This window comes from Podarcis muralis, chromosome 5 (assembly GCF_964188315.1).
Source record: "Podarcis muralis chromosome 5, rPodMur119.hap1.1, whole genome shotgun sequence".
In the NCBI taxonomy this organism is placed as follows: Eukaryota; Metazoa; Chordata; class Lepidosauria; order Squamata; family Lacertidae; genus Podarcis; species Podarcis muralis.
The window spans coordinates 20,636,563-20,656,946 of NC_135659.1; the positions used below are offsets into that span (position 1 = coordinate 20,636,563).

Below are 20,384 nucleotides of genomic sequence, written 5' to 3' on the forward strand. Positions count from 1 at the left end.
AGATCATACTTTCCCACCAATGTGCACAAGGTGGTCTACATGATCCTCACCACCAGCATCCCGTGATAAAAGAGAGAGGGTGCAGTAACATGACGTGTAAATAATAGGACCTTCTCCAACTTCATTGTTTAGAGTCAAATGATCCTAGATCTCTGGATAAAAAACTTTCTTTAGCAACTGTGTGGACTGGTCATGTTGTATGGGTGCCTGATGAACGTCTTCCAAAGAAACTACTCTATTTCGAACTTTAAAATGGAAAGTGTAATGCTGGTGGATCAACAAAAGAGGTTTAAAGAATCTCTCAAGGCAAATCTTTTAAAATGTAGTATAAACACCGACAACTGGGAAACACTGGCCTACGAACGCTCCAATTGGAGAACAGCCTTTACCAAATGTGTCACAGGCTTTGAAGGCGCTCGAACTCAGGACAAAGGAGAGAAACGTGCTAAGTGGAAGGCATGCTTGGCAAATCCTCGATGTCATCAACTTCTGCCCGGAAACCTATGTCACCACTGTGTAAGGACATGTAGATTCAGAATTGGCCTCCATAATATGTTACAGACTCACTGTTAAAACCATGTTCATGTAAGACAATCTTACTTGACTACGAGTGATCGCCAAAGAAAAAGAAGCAGCAACAGCAAAGATGTTTATAGCTGCCAACTGGAAGTCTACCAAGCAACGTTCTAGATACCAGTGGGTTGATAAAACTGGGAGACTGTGTCCTTTGACAAGTTTACTCATCAAATGTAGCAAGCTAGGCATCCCCATAGCAGAGGCTGGCAGACGCTGGCAGAGGCTGGCAGAGGTTGGCAGAGGCTGGTAGAGGCTAGCAGAGACTGGCAACCATGGAGGCTCAATGCAGACTGGATGGAGGGCTCTGTCCACCTTCCTTGCACTCTGCCGCATTCCTGAGGCCAAGTTGCCCTTCAGTCTCCAGGCTGTGGCGAGTCACCCTTCAGTCCCCTCACTAAATGGCCACCTGACCAGCGCTCACTTGCTCCTCACTCAGCCAACGGTGAGCAGGTGCAGACAGAGGGAGGAGGGCAAGTGGCGACCTGGCCAGGTGCTCCTCTCCACAGGCGTTGGGGGATTCTGTTAGGATATAGTCCTGTTCCACCTTAAAAGGGAACAGGCATGACTGTTGTGTGTCACATGCCTGTTTACATTCCAGCACTCGCTGGGAACCTCTGTTTGTATATTGCTTTTGTTTTTGCTGTTTGCTTGGACACAAAGGGAAGCAGACATGTTTCTCCTTTGTTCCTGAACTATGCTGAATAAAATGCTGTAAATAATGCTTACACATGTCCACCACTTCCATTGCGAGGATTTATTCATTCTGCAGATATGAGGGTGCACAGCTTCTAAACATATCTGAGGCTCGTGTCACTGATTGATGCTGTACCGGCCGGTGGCTGGAGCCAGCTGGGGGCCTGCCAAATGCCACCATCTCCCCGGCAGTATCCCAACAGATTCATCCTCCAAGTGTTGTGGCAAGCCACCAGGATTGCCACCTGCATGCGTGGGCAGGCAGCGCAATGTGGCCCCGCTTGGCTCTTGACGGGGTTGCGGCTATGCTGCTGGGTATGCCTCTGAATACCAGGTCCTGGAAATCACAAGTGGGGAGGATGCTGTTGCACTCGGGCCCTGCTTGCAGGATCTCCACAGTTGACAAGTCATAGTTGCTAAGCAAAGTTTTACTTCCTGTGCAACTTCTTCTGAACACTGTATGAAATAGCACATGATTCTGACCTTTGGTGGGTTTGTAAGTAAATCATTTTTAACTTACTAAACCTGCGGTCTTTTTCTGTGCAAGGGGAAGAGAGAAACTTTGAAAGGAACTGAGAAAGGCATATTTTAAAGGTCTAACAGCCCACGTTTCCACACTTTGCTTTGCTGCATGTTTTGTGATTTTAAATCTCTGCTAGGGTTCTCTCACCAAAGACACTTGGATCTTGGCATCCAGTAATGCTCCTTTCTATATATAGACATATCCCGCCCCCCTTGAAACAATACTGCCTTCATCTAGGCTGGCTTTTCAGGTGTCAGGCACCTCCCCCTAGTCCCCAGTGTACAAACAAGATACAGTACTACATAGGATGCCCTTTAACTGGCTGTGGTAGAACGCTTATTTTGTTCCGCATGGGGAAACCTGGTTTGAGCCATTTTCTGCTTTTAGAGCTTAAGTGTGCAACCCATATATTCATATTACTTTTCATTATTTCTGTTAGAACTTGCTGTAAAATTTGGACTTCAATTCATTTTACCAGTTTATGCCTTTATTATCTTAGCCTTTATAAATAAAAAACACAACCACCTAGTTAAGTGCCACAAATTTCTTCCAGTGCTCTATTTAAGTTTTCTGTGAATACTCAAGCCTTTTCTTGGTTTGCCTAACTTTATGTAAAATTAGTTGCGAGCCAAGACCCCATGACCCCACAGTTGCCTAAGGGGTGAATAACCAACATGACACAGCATATGGTTTTATGGATTCAAATAGGCCACAACTTTATTGGTTACAGATGTGAATCGTTTGGCATAGGCATTGGGTGAAGCCAAATTATATCTCTCCAACCCATCTGCTGGGAGTCCATCTAAGGGTAAATCACCACTTGGAGGGCCCTATGACCTACATCAAATAGAGTTACCCTCCAAGGGTCCCTGATGGAGGAGTGCTATAGCCCTAGCCCCTGTTAAATAAATGCTTCAGTTCACAACATTGTGACATATGTATAATAAAGGGTGGAGTTATTACAGATATAAAATCTTGCTATTTTTTATATTAAAAAAAATAATTTATTTGTACTGTGACTTTCTACACAAGGCAGCTAACAGCATGAATACAAACAAACAACATCCATAATGATAAAATTAAGAAAGAATTCAAATCATATAAAAATAAATAGCATATATACATTAATCTCCAGGCGCTGGTGAGGTTGACCTACTGAAGTCTTCTCGCAAATCTGGATGCAGCTGTAATGTTATTGGGGGGGTTGAGGAAATACAACATATGTTAGATTCTTTATACAATGGTACCTCAGGTTACAGATGCTTCTGGTTACAGACGCTTCAGGTTACAGACTCCTCTAACCCAGAAATAGTAACTTGGGTTAAGAACTTTGCTTCAGGGTGAGAACAGAAATCATGCGGCGGCGGCAGCAGGAGGCCCCATTAGCTAAAGTGGTACCTCAGGTTAAGAAGAGTTTCAGGTTAAGAACGGCCCTCCAGACGAATTAAGTTCTTAACCCGAGGTACCACTGTGCTAGTGTGCAGCACTAAAAAGTGTTGCGAAATGAAGCTTGCTGATGGGAATGAATTGAGAACACTCACTGTACAGTTAGCAGAGCACAGGAGCCAACTCCTAGGGGCAAAGGTCCCTTCACCGCCGCTCCCCCAATAAAATATTTCAGGGGGCTGCCTCCCAAAAATTGATAGGCATTGCTATTCAAATGTTGTGGGGGCAGGACTTTCCTCCCCCCGACCCATATTTTATACAAATTGGCACCCTTTCAGCAGAGCAAGGATAGCTAAAATGATGTTCTTTGTGTGTTCCTGGGGCTCCTCCCAATATCCCTGATCTGCTCCAGGCCCATGAGAAATAGAATCCAACATCAGCCGGGCATCATTTTCAGTATTTCTGAGTCTTTGTTTTGATTGCTCATTATCTCTTATGGTAGCAAGTCAACCCAAAGCCATTAGCCTAGTGTCCAAGCTGTGAATATCCCTCCTTGTCCCTCAGTTGAGATTCAGAAAGGCAACTGGTTTAGCGAACTATAATATTTCTACTAAGGGAGCACAGCAGTAGCAGCCACCTGTTGTTATTTAACTGTTATTGGAATTTTAATCCTTTTTTGAGGTAATAAATAAACCATCCGCCAATTCCCATCCAGATGGGGAAGAGAGAAGAAACAAATCCATTGCCTATACAGGTTGGAGGTCACAAATGATTAGCCACTGGGGTGAGCCAGAATCCTGCCAAATAGCAAATAGCATTTCTGAAGTTTTTCTCTTGCTGAATACTACTTGCTCATATCCAGCCAAGTCAGTGGCAACCATCTTGCCTAGACCAGAGGACTGAGCCTCTGGTCTCATAAATCTGAGCAGATTGCTGTGGAACCATTTATGAAACCTAATCTAATTTCCTGTTTGGGCTGCAGTGCAAATACAGAAATGTGCCACTGTAAATAAAGGATTTATAGGATCACACTGAAAGCTAAGGGCTCGTCCACATATCTATTTGATATCTAGGTCCTATAGGTTTTTCTTTCGCCCCACCGCTTTGCCCAGAAAGACCTGCTGTTTACTGCTGAATCGGAACAAACATCCATCGAGTTTTCTGCAGATCGGTGTTTGTTCCGACTCAGCAGTAAACAATGGGTTTTCCCAGGGAAAGCAGTGGGACAAAAGAAAATCGTCTCCAACCCCTGCTTAGAAATCATGGGACAAACAGGAGTGTGGATGAGCCTTAAGTCAGCCCGGAGGCATGCAGTTCTATTCCATGTCCCCCCAAAACCTTATTAAAGGAATTTGTTGGTACAGAACTATCATGGAAGTAAGGGTATGGAGTTAATGCGGCTTGTTTAAGGCAGAATCAGATAGGCTGTATCCACAATCCGAGGTGTATTGATCAGTTATCAAGTAAAGCTTACACAGGGAGGAACAGCTTGGAGTAGGCGACCAGTCATTTTTTGTACACGTGGCCGTTGCTTGATTTTCAGGTCGATATCCTGCATCACAACGAAACGAAACGTTATCACCCTCGATGAAGTTATTCTTAGAGTCGTAAATTACTTCACCATGTGGCAAGTGTTTAGGAGGGGTGCACAGTCCTAAAGGCAAAATGAATACATGTGCATGAATGTAAAGGGAGGAGATGTTTACAAAACCTTTATTAGAGAACAGTACGCAAAATACATTTGGACATCCTGGTCCAGCTATGGAACAGGCCCCTGTATGAAATCATGGAAATCCACTGCCAAATATTGAATGGCATCACACTGTGCAATACTGACCAAGAGTCTCTTGCTTAGTATAAGGCAGCTTCCTAGTATAAGCTCCTAAGAAACTTACTTTTTTAAAAAATGAAAGAACCAAGATTCTCTGAATGCTACATTCTGCTACACCCAATATGATATTCAGCTCTTTTTAGGCATGCCTGCAGAATCATGGCGTGCACACACAAGGATTGTCCTAAAGCAGGTTTGGAATGAATGTTTGCAAATTCTAGCCCTATTCAGGCATTCGAAACCCATGTGATAAGGAGTGGGTGGGGACTTGCACGCGCATCCCAAATCTCCCTCGTTGCGCAAGGGGTTCAAAATACCAAGAAAGGGCTCATATTTACAAGCAAGTTTGAAATGTCAGGTGGGAAAAACATAGAAGGAAGGTGCCAGAACCAGAGAGCTATGGCAGCCTTCAGTTGCATCCAGCTTCTGGGTTCCGGCAATATCTCTCCAATCTCTCGTAAGATCTTGCCGCATCCTGGAAGCTACAGCCATGCAACCCCACTAAGTGAGTCTTTGACAGAGGAACAGCAGAGCGGGAGTGGAACCTTTCTGTTTTGACTCAGGTGACAAAATAGAACGGGTCAGCCCTGCTTTTGACTTATATGCTATTTCCATCTTAGGTAGACTAACTCTTTGAAAGCACCTCAGCAGCCATCATTAATGTTGCTGGTGCCTTCTTAGAGAATAAGAGAAACATACACTTACTGAAACATTTCGGTTCTGGATCCCAGCCCAAACTGGTGCATCTAATTCTATACCAGTACTTTTTATTTTCTGGCAGAAAGCCGTGCTTGCATCTGAAACTAATTGTCTGTCCCTCCTTTTTTGGAAAATAGACATCACTGTAGTATGTGTTAGACCAAGATAGTGCTCCATTCTCTATATGGGGATAATCACATTGCTTTGCTTTGAAAGAGATAAAACAGAGACTGTTAAAACAGATAAACACCTTCAGTTATTTTGCTTGACGGTACTCGATTCTGTTTGTTAATGCAGGTTTTTCCAATGTTAGCCTAATAGCCCCATTGACTCGCCAGTCCTAAACTCTGTGAATTGTGAATATTTCCTATTATTCTTATGGAACCTGTAATGTGGCTCTGATATTGGTCCCTGTAATGTGGCTCTGATACTGGAATGGTTTTCCACGAGGATCAACATAATTGTGTAGGGATACTGTGGTACCTCAGTTTTTGAATGTCTCCGTTGCTGAACGTTTGGGTTTTCGAATGGCTTCCATTTTCGAATGCACCTCAGAAGTCAAATGGCTTCCACTGTGTGTATCCACAGTTTGTTGGATTGGGAATGTAAGGCCTTGAGCCAGACCGATACCATTGCTCTCTCTTCAGGGTTCTTTCAACAATTCAGTATAGACAACTTGTTTAGTGTGCTAGTGGATTTAAGAACTGGAGGTGGGGTTTATGGTTCAGAGAGGAACTGGTACTTGAAACCATACAAGTGGCCAATTCAGAATGCCAGCCCTGGCATATGATATAAACACACTGTTAAATTGTGGGTGAACATATCAGACGACACAGCGATTCTTCAAACAGCTCTTGTTTATTCACAGGTCAGAACAGAACTGAACTGAAGGGTTCAGGCAGCCTGCTTATATAGAGCTCCACTAGAACGCAACAGTAACCATTTTCTGTAACTATCCAATCACTGAACGTCACTTTCGATCCCTTATTTGCATATGTGGACCTGAACTATCTACAGTATCCCCCTGCTGGCCCAGGGTGAGAACTTCAGTACATAACACACACCTTGGGGAAAAGTAGATGAAAAACCATCAAAAATACAAAACAGATTCCATTATCAGTCATTGAGATTAACACTACATGGGGGAAAAAATACTACAACATGAAAATTACTTACGTACACACTTTGGAGATGGTAACCAGCCATACTTTGTACATTTAAAAGAGCTCTTGCGGCTTTCCAGCTGATATCCCTGATTACATTTAGCAGAGATCACTTCCTCAAATTTGTACTGACTCTTTACAGGAAAGAAGTTGCCGCCACCTATTTCTGGGGCAGTGCACATCACTTGTGGTGAAACAGAAAAAGGAATTTTAGGAAGTACGGTTAATGTCTTCCTCAATACCGCTCAGTAGTTGCAACATATAACCACCACCACATGGCTTTTAAAATTAAATGATCATTCTAGAATGCAAACTAGCCACCCCAGCAATCAACAGTGGCTGCCATCCTGCAAGCACTTAGCCTCAGGTCAAAATGCATTGCAATGGAGATCAGTGATATGATCTTCCAGTGTTTTTTTAAATGAAAATCAATTGCACAAGAAGGGGACTGCAAATTTGACTGGAGCAGCGGCAATATGGGAGGATTGTTTAATCCCTTCTTCCCTGTTTTAGGACACCCCTCTCAGCTGAGTTTTGCCCCATGGACTTAAGACTGAGAAAAATGAGAAACTGAGGGACTGGCAGATTGTTCCATCCCTATTCCAGCCTAATGGGTAACAGGGGGCATTGAATCATTCTGGTACCTGGTGTGGAGAGATCTGATGCTAGCAGCAGCAGATTCTTGGAAGTGGTGGCACTGGCAGGGATGTCACCAGTGACGGAAGTCTCTTGGTCAGACACTGGAATGACCCAATGGAATAACATATGTTATAACGGTAGAATAGGTAAGTTATCTTATTAATGCCCTTTCTAGCATCTAACATCTCTGTGTGATGCTGGAGGCATGTGCCACACCTCTGTTGCCCATAAATCTCTAACACCTGTGGTCTCCGATCTGAAGGCATATATGATCGTTGTCAAAAGTTACTTCATGGAAAGAGGCACAATCCCTACCAGTCAGTTCAAACTAAGCGGACATTACACTTTGGTTTGCAGTGGCGTGTAAAAACAGATGTGGAAAGGTTTTTGAAATGGCATGTTCTGGTTTGCAATCGAATCATCAATGTAAGTGCATTATAAAAAAATATTCTCATACATTCTTCTGTTTACTAGCTTCCTGTTTCATTGAGTAAGATAGCACAGGGCTCTGTGAGGGAAAGGGAGGTGAATTTTGATCAAGGCAAAAGTCTGATTTAAATGCTACCAGAGTAGCATTAGTCCTTTGGTTGCTTCCACCTGAGAAGTTCAATATAAAACCACTGCACATATGTCTCAGGTAGCTTGCAGACCCTCCTAATGTCCCTATTTTCTAAGGACAGTCCTGGATTTACAGAAGCTGTCCTGGTTTCTGTTTTAATCCTGGAATGTCCTGCTTCTCTTTAGGACATCCCTATTTTCATCTGATAAATGTTGGACAGTATGGAGTTACATGACCCCCCGGGCCAAGAAGGTAAGTAACTATACAGTACAACCTTTAGAAGACATCTGAAGGCAGCCCTGTATCATTTTATTATGCTTTTATGTATGTTGAAAGCTGCCCAGAGTGGCTGGGGTATTGTTGTTGTTGTTGTCGTTGTTGTTACCACTACTACTATTACTATTACTACTACTCTTACTCTTACTATTATTGAATTGAGCATCCCTATTTTCACTGGGATGTTGGAAGGCATGAGCTTGTTTGTTTCCATATCAAGCTCATAGTCATGTCCACTATTATGCAGGAGTGGGGAGCTAGCAGCTCATAGGCTAAATCATAGGGAAGTTTTCAATATTTAATGCTGTATTGTTTTTAACACTTGATTGGAAGCCGCCCAGAGTGGCTGGGGAAACTCAACCAGATGGGCGGGGTATAAATAATAAATTATGGTATTATTATTTTATTATTATAAATCTGTCCCACAAAGCCTTTCCAAATACCTCACCAGACTCCCATCCTCTTCTTACCCTGTTCCTCCTTCCCAGAGGTAAAACGATAAAAAACCTAGACAATGCAACAAACTACAGTGGTACCTCGGGTTACAGATGCTTCACGTTACAGACACTTCAGGTTACAGACTCCACTAACCCAGAAATAGTACCTCAGGTTAAGAACTTGCTTCAGAATGAGAACAGAAATCGTGCTCCGGTGGCGCGGCGGCAGCGGGAGGCCCCATTAGCTAAAGTGGTACCTCAGGTTAAGAACAGTTTCAGGTTAAGAACGGACCTCTGGAACGAATTAAGTTCTTAACCAGAGGTACCACTGTAGCTTGTATTTCCTGGCTTTGGTGACAACAAAACTAGGCAGATGAATTTATCCTCACATAGAAACGTTTGTGTTCACTTCCATAGGCAGCCAGCAGTGGTTTGTGTAAGCAATCCAATAGGATTTTATTAAGGTCATTTTACACAACAACAGCTGGATCCAATGATCATTATGATGGTGGTGAATTCAACTCATTGGTAGGAGATTAAGGGATTTAGAGGCTATCCAAGCAAATGGGAGAAGGTACTGGGAGATGCTTTTAAACTGGAAGGTGATGTGCTTGTGGGTTTTCTGCATAAAGCAAAGACCCATTTTGCACTGAACCTGGGCGAAAGCAGAGCCAAAAGTTGATGGTGTCAGCAGACCAGCTCAAACACAGCAGAAACACACACCCCATACCCTTCAGATAAACCACCCAACTGATGTGAAATAGCATTATCAATGCAGTTACCGACAGGGTTACAGGATGGCAGGTCCATGTTCCCATCAATGCACGTTCTCACAGAAGGAGAGATTATTATGTATCCTTTCACGCATATGAATTCCATTGTACGTGCATTTTTAATCAATTCTGAATGTTTTTGCCCACCGTACAAAAGCAGGTTTCTGGCTTCCAGCTGTTGTTTTGTGATAGTGCAGGGTGCTGAAAGAAAAGGAAGAAAGAGACGGGGTCATCTTTGGAATTGGCTTCTCCTATTTAGCCTTCCAGGTCTGACTTTAGATTAATTGGATCCCTAGGAGTAGCTTATAACTCTATGGCCTACAAATGACATCCAGTTTTTGCTCAATTCTGAAGGAAAATTAACCCACATATTAACTTGGGTTCAAATGATATTTTTTATATTATATCCCTTTTCAGATTACAGTGGTACCTCGGGTTAAGTACTTAATTCGTCCATTCTTAACCTGAAACTGTTCTTAACCTGAAGCACCACTTTAGCTAATGGGGCCTCCCGCTGCTGCCGTTGTGCGATTTCTGTTCTCATCCTGAGGTAAGGTTCTTAACCCGAGGTACTACTTCTGGGTTAGCGGAGTCTGTAACCTGAAGCGTATGTAACCTGAAGTGTATGTAACCCGAGGTACCACTGTATATCCTTCCAAGTGTATCTGGATTCCAGCTCCCTTCAGCCTCATTGGTCCATTGTTCCTAGCCTTCAACATCTAGGCCAGGCTTCTTCAACTTCGACCCTCCAGATGTTTAGAGACTACAGTTCCCATCATCCCTGACCACTGGTCCTGCTAGCTAGGGATCATGGGAGTTGTAGGCCAAAAACATCTGGAGGGCCGAGGTTGAGGAAGCCTGGCCTAGATGTTGAGGGCAACCTTTTCAAATCAATCCCTGTGCACATTAGCATTAGCACTCCATGCAATTGTTACTTCTATAAAACCAGGAGTCCTGATCACCTAGAGCAGGTGTGGCTAACCTGTGGCCTTCCAGATGTTGCTGAACATCAGTCACAGCTGGCAGGGCCAAATGTCAGGGAATTTAGGCGTTGTCCAACAGCATCTGGAGGGCTACAGATTCCCCAGCCCTGATGTAGAGTGCCTACATATGTTCAGATGGAAGCTAAGTCAAACTGCTACATTAGCAGCACCGAAATGAGCTCGCTGGGGTGCAAGCCTGGGCGGTGTGTATGGAGGTCCTGGGCTACCCAGATGACAAGACCGGCCTCTTGGCTTCACTGATGTGGTCCAAAGGAAAGCAGAGCAATATGTGTGGCACCAGCTTGGCTGCAAGAGTTCCTGGAAGGAGACTTCCAACCCTATAAGGGACTCCACTCTGGATTTGTGTAGCCTTTTCTTCTCTTGAAGATATCCCAAAAGGCAGAGGAGGTTTAGGATCAGAGATTTCCTTCTCCTAGATAAGCTACCTTCCCAGGTTGACAAGCCCCATCTACAGCACATGCAGAAACCACCTTCTTGACCGTTGGACCCACTATTGGTCTTGTATGCTTAATCCACCAGAGCCTGTCTTCACATGTAGCTCACTGCGAGTTTGAGACCCATTGGCTGCCCTCACCTGGTTTAGCTAGCCAGTTAAAGCCATTTCCTGTAATTGTGGCTACCCGATAAAAGTACATTGTTATGGGGTGGGTGGGTTGTGCTATATCCAATCCAATTCCAACAATATAATTTTATTTTGAGATAAGTACATATGATCCACAAATGCTGGAGTTATCCAGTTTCACAGTGTGCCCTATCCATGTTACCTAAAAGTTGACAGAAATAGTCCACTCACCAAAACACTTTGGACGAGGGGTCCATCCATCTTCCTTACATGTTATCCAGCCAGACCCTTCCAATTCATACCCAGGGAAGCACTTGTACTGTAACCGGTCACGTTCCAGATATTGAGCTCTTTTATTCTCTATGATTACTCCAAAATCAATGTCAGGCGTGCACACTGAAATTGCATTTAGCATCATCATAGTCACTAAAGAAAAATCCTTTTCAAAGTAGAATGATAATTGATCAAAGCTGTAAGTTCCTGAATACAAATCAAAGGTCACTTCCACACCAGGTGTTTTCTCTGGGCATTAGCATCCTTGGCTCACTCACTTTTTAAGGAGCATCCAGATGACATCATTGGATTCCAGTGTTTTCAAATAATGCCCTCTCTTGTTTTTAACAGCAATGGGAACAATACATCACAACACCAACCATCACAACAACAAAAATCAGAATTACAGCAATAGCAACACATTGATGTATAGCCAATACAACACCACTAAAAGTTAAAGTTTTCTAAAGGAGCGTCTCCACCCCCATCGTTGAGCCCAGACACTGAGGTCCAGCTCCGAGGGCCTTCTGGCAGTTCCCTCACTGCTAGAAGTGAAGTTACAGGGAGCCAAGCAGAGGGCCTTCTCAGTATTGGCACCCGCCCTGTGGAACACACTCCCATCAGATGTCAAGGAAATGAACAACTATCTGACTTTTAGAAGACATCTGAAGGCAAGCCTGTATCGGGAAGCTTTGATATTTTATTGTGTTTTTAAATTTTTGCTGGGAGCTGCCCATAGTGGCTGGGGCAAGCCAATCAGATGGGCGGCATATAAATAATAATAAAATTATTATTAATATTACTATCAGTGGTGGCATACAAAATGCCCTATATATCAAAGCATTTTGATGATATAAACACAAGATTTCGCAAATAAGAGCGGAATCATTCAATAGTAATAATAATAATAAATCTGTTCAATAAATGTAACGTAATCACTACACCTAAATTTCTAACCCAGGGCAATCAGAATCATAAATATATTTCTTACCTGCCTTTATGACTGGATCCCAGGACAGGTTGCAGCAATTTAAAATACGTTAAAATCCATTTTTTTGAAAAATTTAAGACTAGGATGGATGCCCTCCAGATGTTGCTGGAATCCTGTGATTTCTGTATGTTGACCGACCTGGTTGGGGTTGATAGGTGTGGGAGTCCCACAACATAGGGAGGGCAACACATTGTATACCCTGTCCTTGCCTATCAAATGGCCCTGCAAACACAAATTCATGCAAAACAGCTTAGCACTACCACTATATTATTCTTGGAACTATTGATGGAATTATTCGCAGAATGCCACAGCTTTAACGGACAAAAACGCAGACCTGAATTTAGTTCCTAGCCTTAGTTCTAGAGGTCTTCTGAAATAAATAATTTCTTTATTTATGCTCTTTCACTGCATGAAATGTTTGTCTTTCAACTTAATATCTTACCATGTTGGAATGTGCAGCATGTCCATAGAAGAAATGAAACAATACAGAACAGCCGGTTCTTCATTATGCTTCAGCAGAATAGAGGATTCCCCTTCTGTGACTGCATTTTGCAAGGACTGACATTGTGAATATACTTCTTCTCCTTTTCTTGCACCAGTTCAGTTCTTTCTTTCTACCCTATGCCTAGGTTTCTTTTTTTTTATTGTGTCTTTTGAAGCACCCTTGTTTGGCATAGCATCGAGGGAAAGAAAGCATTACCAGCATTCAGCACTGAAACGGTTTGCAAACCCGCAGAGATGTTTTGTACTGCCATCCTAGTATTAAGGACTAAAACAAAGTCCGGCCTTCATATAGAACCTGTGTGGCCCTGTTCACATACATCACAGCAAAGCAAAGAGGGTCCCTCCTGTCTGAGATAAGAGAATTGGTGCAGGGTGAGCAGAGCAGATCTTAATATAACATTACACAAACTACGGGTTGGAAGAGACAAGGATGCCCTGTCAGCATCAGTAAATTGTTTTCAACACCAGGATAATGCTTGTGCTCAGGTGCGCAATCTCCTTATTTTCTCCACAGTAAAAGCAGCTCCTCTGGAAAAAGCGTATGAAATAAGAAAGCAAAGTAATGCTGACTTCGGAACCAGAGTAACTCAAAACCAACCCACCAATGAAGAATTTCCCTGATGAGGTTGAAACCTTCAGCGAAATCTGTAAGAAAGTGGTGGCAAAGAGTAATGGGATTCTGAAAGAAGACCGAGCACTCTTTGGTCACCTCATTATGATGTCAGGAGGTCAGAACATTTGGATGACATACACACTGTCCCATCCTCTGTGTCCTTTGTGTCATCACAGAGAATTGCTTGGAGACAAAACTGCCTGGATAAGCCATTTTCTGACTCTGTTTTCAGACTTTTTAAATCATCGTACACTGGTAGTGACGAGGCATAAGTCTTAAAATATGAGATCTGATATATTCTGTCTTCTTTTTCTACTCGAATGCCTAATTTTGCTCCTTTCTAAGGAAAACAAAACTAAGATGCAACAACAACAATAATAAAGATTTTGTTCCTTTAAAGAAGCAGGCAGTGAAGCAGGCTGCTCCTCACTCTCTTCTGAAGAATCTTCCATCCCATTGCTAAGCAACCATTTCAGGGACTAACTGTCAATGGATGGACCCTGATGGAGATTCTGAGCGAGGACATTTCACTGGGTACCAGAGTGAGATGGAGATGAAAACCAGGATTTCCAGATGAAAGGGTTAGATGAAGTCGACAAAACAGCCCTTGATTGCGCCAAGAGGGTCTTGAGCAGGAGACAAGGCCGGTGGGGGAGATTTTTCCACCTTTGTGGCAGGGCTCTGAAAAGTGTATGGCAGAGGCAGGGGACCAGGAGTGGGGAGTGGTGATTTATGGGATGTGACACCACCCGCAAGGCAGGAGCCAGAATGCCAGTCCCTGACATTCAAGCAAAACAGAAAAGGCCACCGTCTCTACGTCATCCTCCCTGCCTGCCCACCACCAGAGATGCAGAGGAAGTTGCCACAGCAGCTATGGCATGTGGCGGCACAGGAGGCAGGTATGGGACGCTGCGGTCTAAACTAACAAGCCTCTTGGGCTTGCTGATCGGGAGGTCGGCGGTTTGAATCCCCGCGACGGGGTAAGCTCCCATTGCTCTGTCCCAGCTCCTGCCAACCTAGCAGTTCAAAAGCACGCCAGTGAAAGTAGATGAAAAGGTACCACTGTGGTGGAAAGGTAAACAGCGTTTCTGTGCACTCTGGCTTCTGTCATGGTGTCCCATTGCACCAGTAACGGTTTAGTCATGCTGGCCACATGACCCAGAAAGCTGCCTGTAGACAAATGCCGGCTCCCTCGGCCTGAAAGCGAGATGAGCGCCGCAACCCCATAGTCACCTTTGATGGGACTTAACCATCCAGGGGTCCTTTACCTTTTTTTAATTTTAGTGGCAACAGTAAAGGGGGTGTCTGTGCACAGAGGTGAATGTGGTAGCAGCCAGCGCCCCATAGAGCAGGTGACAGCGGGCAAGGAGGCAGCAGCTGTGGAAGCGAGTGGCGGGAGAAGAGGCTAGTTCTACTGCCTGAGGTGCCTGCCTGGCCGCACCTGGTAGGAAAGGCCCCGATGACAATATTGCAAGTCCAGCTACCGCAAGGCAGAAACAGGCAGCTGTGGAGGAACAGCCATCGAATCTACTGCACACCCAGTTCTTGGTGGGGAAATGCTTTCTGCTGCAATCGGGGACCTAATTGGGATTCACATTTGCTCATGAGGAATCCAGTGGGACAAGGAATAATGCTTAGTCTTTGAGTGTGGCATCAGTCATACTTTGGAACTCTCTTCCTATGGACCTCAGACGGGCACCTTCACTGTTCTTTTTTTGGTGCCCTGTGGGTTAAACCACAGAGCCTAGGACTTGCCAATCAGAAAGTCGGCGGTTCGAATTCCCGCAACGGGGTGAGCTCCTGTTGCTCGATCCCTGCTCCTGCCAACCTAGAAATTCGAAAGCACTTCAAAGTGCAAGTAGATATGCTGCGTCGGACTGGAACCTATGACACAGGCACTGCTTAAAATAAATCAATCCCTTGAGGCCTTAACAAAGCAATCAGCAGAAAATTCAAAGAAATTGACAGAACTTACAGCAAGATTGGATTTGAATACCACATCAGTGGCAACAAATACAGAATCTATAAATAGACTGATTCAGGAATCTTCAGAAACAAGGAAAATTGCAGAGAGTGCAAAATCTGTCGCAGGTGAGACACAGGAAAGACTTGTGCCGATTGAGAAAAAGGTGAATGAGCATGAAGCGGCCCTCTCCTTACTGGAATTACAACGGAAAGAACGAAATCTGAAATTTAGACAGGTTCCAGAGAAAGAAGAGGACAATCTGGCGGAATTTCTCACAGAGGCAATTCTGGAAAATTGGCAAGAAGATCTGGAGGAAGATGAAGTGGGGATAACAACTGCTTTCAGACTTGGTAGAAAGCAAAGCAAGAAGTCAAGGGATTGTCTGATCACCTTTAGAACCAAAGAGGAAAGAGACAAGATACTGAACCTTCATTATCAAAAAGCTTTGGTGATTGGAAACATTCAAGTCCAAATCTTTAAGGACATCCCTAAATACATCTTGGAAGTGAGGACCTTTTATAGAGATCTTGCCAATTTGCTGAGGAAGAACTTCATACCTTTCAGGTGGGAATTCCCACAGGGGTTGTCCTTTAACTACAAAGGGAAGAAAGTAAGAATAAGAACAGTACAGGAGAAAGAGTACTTCTTGGAGAGAAACCTAGAGGACCTACAGAAAGGCACGGTGGATCCGGCAAGAGAAGGGCAAGGATTAACACCAGAAGGAGGAGGGCTAACAGACATTGCAAATCTATCATTTGGACTACCACAACTGCCAACTGAAGAGGAAGAAAAACTTGGAGCAGTCGGAGGATCAAACATCTAACAAACAAAATGTCTCTGCAACTTCTAAGCTGGAATTGCAACGGTTTGAACCATCCCAGAAAAAAACGACAGGTTTTCCACATTTTGAAAAGGGAACAACTGGATCTGATATGTCTACAGGAAACTCACATAACTAGAGCACACAGGAAATTGTTGGTGAACAAAAGACTGGGACAAGAATTTATATCTTCCGATAAAGTAAAAAAGAGAGGAGTAGTGATTTATGCAAAGGAAAAATTGGACCCAAAGTTAAAATTTAAGGATGAAGAAGGAAGATACCTGGCAATTGAAGTACAGATCCAGGGGGAAAAATATTTGATAATTGGAGTATATGCACCAAATGATGGGAAGGCAGAATTTTTTAAGAAGTTGCATGAGACCTTACTAGATTATCTCGACTGCAAAATAATAATGATGGGGGACATGAATGGAGTGGTTTCTACAAACATGGACAAGGCACAAAGACAGACAATATCTAAAGAAGGAAGATTACCAAAGACTTTCTTCGAGATGACGGAAAATATGGACTTGATTGATATTTGGAGAACAAAGAATCCTCTCGAGAGAGAGGGAACTTTTTTCTCGGAATCTAAAATGACATGGACGAGAATCGACCAAATCTGGGTATCTAGTGTGATGGCTACAAAGATTAAAAAAGTAGAAATCTGCCCAAAAACCTGCTCCGACCATAATGCCGTAAAGATGGAAATGAAAATGACAACAACTGGATCCTTTAGATGGAGAATGAATGACTCCCTATTTAGAGATGAACAATTCTGTATAAAGGCCCTAAAGACATTGAAAGATTACTTCGAGATAAATTTGAGAACAGATGTGGAAAAAAGAACAATTTGGGACGCAAGTAAAGCCGTGATGAGAGGCTTCCTGATACAACAGAATTCAATCAAGAGGAAAAAGCAAAATGAAAGGAAAGAAAGAATTTTAGAAAAAATGAAGGAAGGAGAAAAGAAACTGAGGTCAAAACCAAAGTCTCAAGAAATTTTGAGAGAAATAAAATATTATCAGACGCAATATATGGAACTGACAAATCAAGAGATAGAATGGAAAATTAAACAAATGAGACAAAGGACTTTTGAGTCTGCAGATAAGTGTGGGAAGCTCCTTGCATGGCAATTGAAAAAGAGACAAAAATTGAACACAGTTACTTGTTTGGAGATAGAGGGAAAGAATGTTCATAAGCCAAATGAGATAAGTAACTGTTTCCAAAGTTTTTTTAGGAAATTATACACACAAGGGCCAGTAAATGAACAAGAAATAGAAGAATTTCTTAAAAATTATGGACTACCGAAAATTCCAGAACAGGGCAAGTTGATTTTGAATGAGAAAATAACAGAACAGGAAATAGAGGAGGCCATACAAAAGGCACAACTGGGAAAGTCTCCAGGACCAGACGGACTGACGGCTAGATATTATAAAGCTTTGAGAGAAGGTCTAGTGCAACCACTAAAAGAAGTTTGCAATGAAATATTGGAGGGGAAAAAGGCACCTGAAACGTGGAAAGAGGCTTTTATCTCACTTATACCAAAGACCGAGACTGAAAAGAACCAGGTTAAGAACTACCGCCCGATATCATTATTAAATGTGGATTATAAAATTTTTGCAGACATTTTAGCAAAAAGACTGAAGAAAGTATTGACAGGTGAGATTCATAAGGATCAATCTGGCTTTCTCCCGGGTAGACACATGTCTGACAATGTGAGGAACATAATAGACATTGTGGAACTGTTGGAAATGAACATTAACAGAAAAGCGGTTTTGATTTTTGTGGACGCGGAGAAAGCCTTTGACAATATTTGTTGGAGTTTTATGAAAAAGAATCTCCAAGGGATGGGGGTAGGCCAAGGTTTTGAAAATGGTATAGGTGCAATTTATTCTGAGCAGAAGGCAAAGCTAATTGTGAACAATGTGGTAACGGAAGAGATAGCCATAGAGAAAGGAACACGACAGGGATGTCCTATTTCCCCCCTACTTTTTATACTAGTTCTGGAGGTTTTGTTAAATATGATTAGAAAGGACCAGTTGGTTAAAGGAATTCAGGTCGGAGTGAAAGAGTATAAATTAAGGGCATTTGCAGATGACCTAGTTTTGACTTTGCAACAGCCAATCACTAGTACAAAAAGAGTTTTAGAACTGATCGAGATATTTGGTCAAGTTGCAGGATTTAAGCTGAACAAACAAAAAACTAAAGTATTGGAAAAAAACCTAACAAATGAAGAAAAAGAGACATTCCAGAATGAAACAGGTTTGGAGATAGCAAAAAAAGTGAAGTACCTGGGGGTGAATTTGACATCGAAAAATGTGAATCTTTTTAAAGACAATTATGATAAATGTTGGACAGAAGTTAAGAAAGATTTAGACATATGGTCAAGGCTGAAACTTTCCTTGTTAGGCAGAATTGCTGTTATCAAAATGAATGTATTGCCTAGAATGTTATTTCTGTTTCAGACATTACAAATAATAGACAAGATGGACTGTTTCAAGAGGTGGCAGAAAGACATATCGAAATTTGTTTGGCAGGGCAAAAAGCCAAGAATAAAATTTAAGACATTAACAGATGCGAAAGATAGAGGGGGTTTTGCCCTGCCGGACTTAAGACTCTACTATGAATCAGCAGCGTTTTGCTGGTTGAAAGATTGGCTGCTCCTCGAGAATACAGACATTTTGGACCTTGAAGGATTTGACAACAGATTTGGTTGGCATGCATATATATGGTATGACAAGGTAAAATTGCATAAAGGTTTTAAGAACCATATGGTGAGGAAAGCTCTGTATAATGTTTGGATTAAGTATAAAGACCTGTTTGAAAGTAAAACCCCCAGGTGGTTGTCACCAATGGAAGCAAAAGAGGTGAAAAAATTGAATATGGGTTCTAATTGGCCTAAATATTGTGAAATTATAGAACAAGATGGTGAAAATGTAAAATTGCAGAGTTTTGAGAAACTGAAATTTAAGGTGAGAGATTGGTTACATTATCGACAGATAAATGAAGTATTTAAACAGGACAGAAAGAAAGGCTTCCAGGTGGAGAAGTCAAAACTAGAAACAGAACTGTTAGAACCCAATACTAAAAATTTGTCAAGAATGTACAACTTGCTGTTGAAATGGAATACCCAAGATGAAATGGTGAAATCTAATATGATTAAATGGGCACAGGACATTGGGCATGACATTGAATTTGCAGACTGGGAGCAGTTATGGACCACTGGTGTTAAATTTACGGCATGCAATGCCTTAAAAGAAAACATTATGAAAATGATCTACAGGTGGTACATGACTCCTGCTAAGTTAGCAAAGATCTATCATTTGCCCAATAACAAGTGTTGGAAGTGCAGTGAAACGGAGGGAACCTTCTATCACCTTTGGTGGACCTGCCCGAAGATTAAGGCTTTCTGGGAAATGATCTATAATGAAATAAAAAAAGTTCTGAAGAGAACGTTTGTTAAAAAACCAGAGGCCTTTCTCTTGGGTATGGTGGGCCAAATGGTGCCAAAGAAGGATAGGACATTTTTTATGTACGCCACCACAGCAGCAAGAATTCTTTTAGCAAAGTATTGGAAGACGCAAGATTTACCCACGTTGGAAGAATGGCAGACGAAGGTGATCGACTATATGGGACTGGCAGAGATGACTGGCAGAATTCGAGACCGGGGGAAAGAGGCGGTGGATGAAGATTGGAACAAATTTAAAGTTTATCTTAAAAACTGTTGTAATTTGGAAAATTAGGGGCTCAGAGTTATAAGAGATAAAGAACTACAGTTGTATTAATAACTAACTGAAGTTAAATACATGAAATATATTTAAGTTATGATCAGAGGGTTGCTGAAAAATCTTGAAACAAGAATGCAGAAAAGGGGTGGTATGGGGAAGTCATGTTTTTGTTTGTTTATGTCTATGTTTTTGTTTTGTTTATTCTTTATTTATGGAAAACTAATAAAAATTTAATATAAAAAAAAAAAAAAACAAAGTGCAAGTAGATAAATAGGTACCACTCTGGCGGGAAGGTAAACGGCGTTTCCATGCGCTGCTCTGGTTCGCCAGAAGTGGCTTAGTCATGCTGGCCACATGACCCGGAA

General features: G+C 42.4%; 1 protein-coding gene across 1 annotated transcript; it reads right to left on the bottom strand.

Annotated features, from left to right (window-relative positions):
• Positions 1-3,279: 3,279 nt before the first annotated feature.
• On the bottom strand, positions 3,280-13,550 carry LOC114598426 (complement factor H-like). The gene is made up of 7 exons (XM_028732090.2): positions 12,828-13,550; positions 11,353-11,517; positions 9,565-9,756; positions 7,574-7,611; positions 6,885-7,101; positions 5,715-5,915; positions 3,280-4,832 (listed from the first exon to the last, which is right to left on the bottom strand). Exons 1-7 carry the CDS (start codon positions 12,889-12,891, stop codon positions 4,570-4,572), a joined length of 1,140 nt encoding a protein of 379 aa, XP_028587923.2. The 5' UTR covers positions 12,892-13,550; the 3' UTR covers positions 3,280-4,569.
• Between the last annotated feature and the right edge of the window lie 6,834 nt (positions 13,551-20,384).